We start from the raw sequence: 8,350 nt of genomic DNA on the forward strand, positions 1-8,350 counted from the left end.
GATTAAATGGCTGATGGTCTTCACCTATCATAGTAAAGATTAAACTTCAAAGCTGGGCGTGGTGGCACACACTTGTTGTAGTACTCAGGAGGAATGTCATAAGCTTGAGTCCAGCCTGAAGTACATAATATATTCACGGCTAGCCCACACTACATAGTGAGACTCTTTCCTCCAAAATATAAACAAAAATCCCCAAAACAAAACCAAAAATAGATATAAAACACAGCAATGGTATCCGATATGATAGATAATCAATAAAACAAGCTCTTCTCACAGAATTTAGGAAGGCTGATTTGGTTTTGGTGAACGGAACTGTCAGAAATGACACAGAGTGCCATTCATGGGGGAAAGAGGTTAAGAATTGGGAGCTGCCTGGCTATAGCTAGGTGAAGTAAATCAGTTTCTACCCTGATGTCTAGAATGATAGATTAAGAAAAGGAGCTCTAAGCCAGGCACGGTGGCGGATCGTTGTGAGTTCGAAGCCAGCCTGGACTACAAAGAGAGTCTAGAACAGTCAAGACTACACAGAGAAACCCTGTTTGGGTGGGTGGGTGGGGGTTGCTGTGCACTGTCTATGAGAGAAAGTGGGGAGAGGAGGCAGACGGGGGGAGGGGGGAGGGGAGGGAGATATCTTCCTGCAAGGTGGTTCATAAGTAAAGAAACAACCCGAGTTCAATCCTGGGATCGACACGGTAAAAGGATAGAACCAATTCTCCTTGCCTCTGCCCTCAACAGGTGTGCCTTGGCGGCACACATAAACGCACAAATGTAATTTTAAAAACAGAGAGGGGGAAAAAAAAGCCTCTTCTTTTCATGGCAACAGTTAACTGCTTACAGATCCTAGTTCTGACATGAATCGCACTGAGCATATGTTTCCTTGGTTTTGAGAATGAAAAATAATGTCCATGAGAGTTTACAATTTCTTTTCTGGACCCTGTGCCCAGACATCGGAGTCAGGCATAGCTCTCGCAGAAGAGAAAGCACAATAGGCTACTCCTCTCCTCTGTCCCACTATCCAGCCTGGAGTCACTCAGAACTACCAAAGGCGTCTTCCCTGTCACCCTGCCTCCATTTGTCCGCTTCTTCCGCCTGTTCCCGGAAGAGTGGGGTTGAGGGCGGGCTCTACACTGAGAGCCAACCAATGAAAATGTGCAGAGGGCTCCGTCCTTCCGTGTGTGTGTGTGCTCTCCCGCAAGTGTCCGCTTTCTGCGGAGAGAAGCCGGAGTGCTCTCTGCCCGCGGAGCTTGGCGTCTAGGGCAGAACGCGTCCGCACGCCCTTCGACACCTGCGGGTGAGCACTTCGCACGCATCCCTACGCCGGAGAGACCGCGGGAGTGCGCCCCAAACTGGGAGAGGTGCTCCAAGGGTCCCGGATGCCTTTATTTCTGTGCTTTCCCTTTCTTGCCATGCCTCTCTAAGTCCAGGCCAAGCTGTCAGCCACCTAGCCCGCCCTTAATCTCTAAGCATGGGTTGGACTCATTTCGTTCAAGGAATACCGAGGGCAACATGGATTGGGCGCAGACTGCAGTACCATTTACTGAGTCCGCCTAGTGGAGCCGAAAGCGGCTATTTTTCGTGTGTAACTTGCTAACCCCAATGAGGCAGTTTTTCACTCAATGTCTTTTGAAAGCCATTTTCCCTTTTATTGTGCCTCCATATAGGTGGGGGTGTTTAAATCCCTTTTGTGACTTACCCCTTGTCCTCAAGATAACAGTCTTAAACTCCTAACATGAGCTGCAAAGTTTTTTGTTGTTCTACCATTTGCTCGTTTCTGCCAGTTTTCATTTCCTGCTCTCCTCATTTCTCCAGTCACTGAAGTGTTTTATTGCTCTGTAGTGCGGGGGGTGGGGGGGATTAAACTCAGTGGGCTCTCGCACGGTGGACATTGGCTTTACTACTAAACCACTGAACTTTTGATTCCTTTCTTGTGTCCAGTGCTGTCTGTCTACGTCTAGCCAGAAATAGTTTCCCCAAGTTTGCCGAACTCACTACTCATCCGTGAGTTTCAGCCTGGAAATCATTTCCTCTAGGAAGTCTTCACAGGCGTGCGCACACCTGTAATCCCAGCACTCGGGAGGCAGAAGCAGGTGGATCGCTGTGAGTTGGAGGCCAGCCTGGTCTACAAAGCGAGTCCAGGACAGCCAGGGATACACAGAGAAACCCTGTCTCGAAAAACCAAAAAAGAAAGAAAGGACTCATGGCTTACTCCTGCCCATGTTTTCAGCCATCTGTACATACTGTTGTAAACTACCTGTTGCCTAGATTGTAAACTCCATGAGGGCAGGAACTGTCTCTAGCCTGGTCATGCTTGTATACTCTCAACATAGTGGTTGGCACACAACACTCAGTAACTATGAGACAGAAGAGGCATTGAGATCTGTTTAGTTCCTTTACAGCCCATCGTAATAAAGTTTGTGCAAAGGTGAAAGTCAGCTCTATTAAAGCCTTTCTTTCTATTTATTTATTTATTTTTGGGTTTTTTTTGTTGTTGTTGTTTTTCGAGACAGGCTTTCTCTGTGTAACCCTGGCTGTCCTTGAAGCCTTTCTTAGATTCACCCTTGCTGCAGTGGTTGGGATGCTGGAGCAGGTGGTCTTGGGAAAACAGCCTGGGCAAACACACTTCAAATTTGGAAATTGTTGACTAAGTAGCCTCATACTCCACAGACTCTTTGTGCTCTGTGCCACAGCTACACCAGACCCCCAGTTCCTCCCGTGGGGCAAACATTGCTTGTGCTGGAACATTCCAAGTGTTTGACTTTATTCTTCTGAAGGAAAGAAGAAAGGCTGTGTTTTTGTTTGTTTGTTTGTTTGGCTGGCTGGGGTTTTTTTTTTTTGTTTTGTTTTGTTTTGTTTTTGAGGTAGATCCAAAATCAGAAATAGCTTCTCCAAAAAGACGGCATTTCATTTGATTTGCATCCCACTAGCTGACTCCACTGAGCTTAGATACATTTGTCTCAGTTCATCAAATCATTTTGCAGGCCCCTGTCAGGCCACGTGCTAGGGGCGCCTGTGGTAAATCAGGCCCAGTACCTGATGTTAAAGAGCTTATTCTCCTAGGGGAGAAGGCACATACGCAGGCCATACAGTGCAGCTTAAACTGTACCGTTAGTGAACGGGAAGACCTGTATAGTCATAACTATACGCTAACCTTGTCTCTTGACACTCTAGGTTTCTCAGGATGTCAGCCTCGGTCCCACCAGGCCATAAACTGGACCCGACAGGTGAAGAAGGAGGAGGGGGAGGAGGAGGACCCACTGGACCAGCTGATCACCCGCTCTGGCTGTGCTGCCTCCCACTTTGCCGTGCAAGAGTGTATGGCCCAGCACCAGGACTGGCGTCAGTGCCAGCCGCAAGTGCAGGCTTTCCGAGATTGCATGAGTGCACAGCAGGCGAGACGGCGGGAGGAACTGCAGAGGAGGAAAGAACAAGCCAGTGCTCAACACTGAGACCTAAGCCATCGTCCGCACAGGCCAGAGACCCTGGGAAGAAGAAACCCAAAGTAGAAGAAGTATGCAACAGGAGGAATAAAGTTTGGGGACAGTCTTTGGGATTTAAAGCCAGACACCAGGAGTTTGCACATGACGGTCGTCATGAGCTGTTGACTCTATTGTCAGATCACAAATATTCTTCATCTTTCTTGTTCTACCAATATTTGTATTTAAAACTAAGGTGTGGGGCTGGAGAGATGGCTCAGTGGTTAAGAGCACTGACTGCTCTTCCAGAGGACCTGAGTTAAATTCCCAGCACCCACATGGCAGCTCACTACTATCTGTAACTCCAATATCTGACACCATCACACAGATATACGTGCAGGTAAAACACCTATGCACAGAAAAATAAAAATAAAACTAAGGTGGGATATAGGCCACTTCCTCCACCTACCTCTTGAGTCCCTATGTCAAGTACTTTATAAGTAAACTTACAATCAAGGTAAATTGGTTGCCCAATCAGGCCTTTATTTTTTTCAACCACAAATTTAACAACAGAAAGTGTTTCTAAGGTAATTTGAAGAGGAATGTGACCTTCCTGTTGCTTAGAGACTAGTTCAAGAGGCAGAAGTAAACACCACCCAAACAGTAAACTTACTTCCCAACAGTGACATAGAGCCTTTATCTTTCCTCGTTTCTTCTGGGTATTTTATTCAGTTTAAAGGGGTGAGCGAAGCTAATAGGGAAACATTCTATTTTCTTCTTAAAGACAGAATCTGCCAGCACTGGGGAGGCAGAGGTAGGTGGATCTCTGTGAGTTCGAGGCCAGCCTAGTCTACATTGCGAGTCCAAAACAGCCAAGGCTACACCGAGAAACCCTGTCTCGGGGTTAAAAAAAAAGACAGATTCTGTGTAGCCCAGACTGACCTCACACTTACTATAGCCAGTGATGACCTTAAACTCCTGATCTTCCTGCCTCCACTCCGAAGCAGCAAGAGTACTGGCACATGCCCCCACAGCTGTCAGGAAAACATTTTCAACCATGAATACCTGTTATATGCCAGGCCCTGCTGAATTAGCAGATTCAGAATCTGCCCTAGCCTAACCAACAAAGCTCGCCTGACATTTTGGAAGCATGTTTAACATTACAATACAGACTTTGACCTTTGGAAAAACGGAGCCTCTACCATCATAGAGCTTCTGTTCCTACTTGACAACAGTTTGACAACTGATAATGTCTTCTCTGGGGGTGTTGTGTCCTGCTTATAATATCAACAGTTGCTTCTCGTTTTTATTCAGTGGGACCCCTGAATCTATTTCTGCGTGATCCTGGAAGTCATTTGGGAATGGGAAGAGGGTTGGGAGGTGACCCTTCCATAGAAGCTATGGTGCTTTTTAAAAAAAACTATTATTAACAAACCCTTCTTAGGCATCTGTATGTTAGCAGTCCAAGTAAGTATGGTAGACTCTGAAAGCTACTTTGAGCCTTGTGTGCGGAAACTTTAGGGAAAAGGGAAGGGAAGTAGAGAAGGCTTGGGAAGTTTAAGGAACAGTAAAGCTTAAGACCAAGTGAGCAGATAGAGCTGCACCTCTGCTGGTCCACTCCAGCTTAGAGCTGTGAGTCATGGGGTGAGTGGTGTTCACTGGCTGGGTTAGCAAGCATCCCAAAGATGGGCACTGTTGGTGGCGCACACCTTTAATCCCAGCACTCAGGATGCAGAGGCAGGCAGATCTCTGAGTATGAGGTCAGCCTGATCTACATATGAGTTCCAGGACAGCAATAGCTGTATAGTGACACCCTGTCTCAAGAAGGAAAAAAAAAATCCCAAGAATGAAAAGGAGTCAGTTGAGTGGAGCCTTTAAAAATGAAGTACACGTTACTTATCTGTAACACAGGAAGAGTTACCCTCTGGAGCGAATGAAAAGCCCATCAAAGTCAGTAAGAAAGAGCAACTGGACATGGAACACTGGCTGGGCATGGACACCCGAACCTACCTACAATCCCAGCATTTGGGAGGCTGAGGCAGGGAGATCATCAATTTGAGGCCAGCCTGGACTATGTAGTAAGTTCCAGTCTGACCTGGCCTATAAAATAAGATTATTTAAAGAAAAAAGAAAAAAGGGGGCTGGAGAGATGGCTCAAAGGTTAAGAGCACTGCCTGCTCTTCGAAAGGTCCTGAGTTCAATTCCCAGCAACCACATGGTGGTTTATAACCATCTGTAATGAGACCTGGTGCCCTCCTCTGGCCTGCAAGCAAGCATACATGTAGGCAGAACACTGTAAACATGATAAATAAATATTTAAGAAAAAAGAAAAGAGCTAATATGCTTAAAATCATAGAAAAATGGAAATATGTACTATATTACAAACAATCAGAAAAACACAGGCTTCAAAGAAAATGTTAGCTGATCCTGCTGGCAAGTAAAGTGAGCAGTGTTGGTTGAGATAGGAACAGAGGCGTTCTTCTCAGTGAAGGGATCACTAGGCTTTGGGAGGACAATTTGATGAGCTCTCAAAACAATTAAGTATGCGTATCTGGATGTAGTGACACATTCCTATAATCCCAGCACCCAGGAAGGCTGAAGCAGGAGGGGTTGGGGGCAATCTGGGCTACACTGTGAGTTCCAGGACAGCCAGAGCTACAGTGTGAGACCCTATCTCAAGAAGAAAATCAAAATATACAAGCTCATTTCCCAAGAGATCCTCAGCTGAATATATGTCCTGCAGCACAGTCACAGTGTAAATTTCCATCAGTAAGGACCACAGTTGCTTATGTATTCAGCTCTATAATAGGAACATGTAGACATGATTCACAGTGGGGCGATGTCCCATTAAACTCCCATCATAAGTGGAAATGCATTTAGGTAGCTGTTGTACCGTGAGGGAATGAGGGAAGAAGACGAGGTTTGTGTAGTCTTCAGATACTTATCCAGCCAGACCTAGGTGGGTCATGAACTACATTTGAGCGAACAGGACTACACAAGCCTGTTTCTTCAACTAAATGGGGATATTTCCCATATCCTAGTCCTAAGAAAATTGGATGTAGCTGAGTGCAGTGGCACACACCTGTGGTCCCCGCACTCAGGGGGCCAGAGGCGGGGGGCGGTTTAAATGAGTTGGAGGCCATCCTGGTCTACAAATCAAGTCCAGGACACCCAAGAAACCCTGTCTCAGAAACAAAAACAAAAACAAAACAAAACAAAACAAAAAAAAAAACCAAAAATCCCAAAGCAAACAAAAAGAAAATTGAATGTAGGTGAGAAAGGGTGTAGGTTAGTGGTGAAGGACTTGTCTCACATCTATTGGGCTCAATCTCCAGCCCTGGAAAAGGAGGGAAAGGAAATAAAAACGAAGTGAGTGATCAGAAACATGTAGCAGGTGCTTGCTTCGGCAGCACATATACTAAAATTGGAACGATACAGAGAAGATTAGCATGGCCCCTGCGCAAGGATGACACACAAATTCGTGAAGTGTTCCATATTTTTTGGGAATGCAAAGTAGTACAACCACTTTGGAAAGCTATCTGGCGCTTTCTTAGAAAAATAAGAATAGGGCTTCCTCAAGACCCAGCCATCCCACTCCTTGGAATATACCCAGAAGATGCCCTACCACACAACAGGGATATATGCTCAACCATGTTCATTCATAGCTGCCTTATTCATAATAGCCAGAACATGGAAACAGCCTAAGTGTCCCTCAGTAGAAGAATGGACTAAGAAACTGTGGTACATTTACACTATGGAATACTACTCAGTTATTAAAAACAAGGAATTCCCGAAATTTGTGGACAAATGGATTGATCTAGAAATTATCATAATGAGTGAGTTCACCCAGAAGCAAAAAGAGACAAACGGTATATACTCACTTATATCAAAACACTAGTCCAAGGGATACGTACCATGAAAAACTTTACTTACCAAGAAAGTGGGTCAGAGAAGAGGACATCCTATTGAGACTTTAGGTGAGAGTAGCATGGAAGAATGGGGAAATAGTAGGATCCACAGGGTCCTGGAAACCTACAAGAAGAACTTTATGACAGGCAGATCTGGGTCCTGGGGTCCTCCTCAAACTAAGGCACCAGCCAAGGAGAATATAGGCAGTAAGCTTCGAACCCCTACCAAGACCTAGCTGACGAACAGGATATTCTCCACCGTTGAGTGGAGAGTGAGATCTGACTCTCACACGAACTCTGGTGCCCCTTTTCTGACCATGTCCCCTGGATGGGGAGGCCTGGCGGCACTCAGAGGAAGGATAGCAAGTTACCAAGAAGAGACTCGATATTCTAAGAGCATATATAGGGGGAGGAGGTCTCCCTCAATCACAGACATAGGGGAGGGGAGAAGGGGGGAAGTGGGAGGGAGGGAAGAATGAGAGGAAACAGGGGAAGGGCTAACAATCGAGATGTAATATGAATAAATTAATAAAAAAACGTGTAGCAGAATTACTGCCACTTATTGAGTGCTGAAAGCTAACATGTTTTGAGTCCTTAGCTCAGGCAATTCAGGTCCCTAGTCTGCTCTCAGCCCTGCAGCAAACTGTCTCCAGACCCTGGTGATGACGGTTGCAGCTGTGGGATGCTGAGCAAGTTAGTGTGCATTTTTTGAATCTTTTGGGAAAATGTTCACGTAGTTGCTGGCAAGATGGCTCAGTGAGCAAGGTACCACATAAGCATGAGGACCTGAGTTCAGATCCCGAGCTGTGAAAAAGCTGGGAGCAGAGTACATAGGCAACCCCAGATCATAGGGTCAGAGACAGGAGGACCCCTGGAGCTCACTAGCTAGCCAGTCCAGCTGAATTATCAGTGAGGTGTAGGTTCAGGAGAGACCCTGCCTCAAAGTACATAGTGGAAAGTTACTAAGGAAGACACCTGACATCAACCTCTCACCTCCACATGCACATGTACACACATGTGCTAACACAC

General features: G+C 45.9%; 1 protein-coding gene and 1 non-coding gene across 2 annotated transcripts; both read left to right on the forward strand.

Annotated features, from left to right (window-relative positions):
• The first annotated feature begins 3,178 nt into the window (after positions 1 to 3,178).
• LOC127192144 (cytochrome c oxidase assembly factor 4 homolog, mitochondrial) lies at positions 3,179 to 3,704 on the forward strand. Its single transcript, XM_051149464.1, is given in 2 exon segments — positions 3,179 to 3,205; positions 3,207 to 3,704. Coding segments are annotated over 2 exon segments (267 nt in total). The 3' UTR covers positions 3,447 to 3,704.
• Positions 3,705 to 6,807: 3,103 nt separating this feature from the next.
• LOC127192462 (U6 spliceosomal RNA) lies at positions 6,808 to 6,914 on the forward strand. The gene has a single exon (XR_007830950.1). It is a non-coding gene; the product is annotated as a U6 spliceosomal RNA (small nuclear RNA).
• Positions 6,915 to 8,350: the final 1,436 nt, after the last annotated feature.

This window comes from Acomys russatus, chromosome 7 (genome assembly GCF_903995435.1).
Source record: "Acomys russatus chromosome 7, mAcoRus1.1, whole genome shotgun sequence".
Classification (NCBI taxonomy): domain Eukaryota; kingdom Metazoa; phylum Chordata; class Mammalia; order Rodentia; family Muridae; genus Acomys; species Acomys russatus.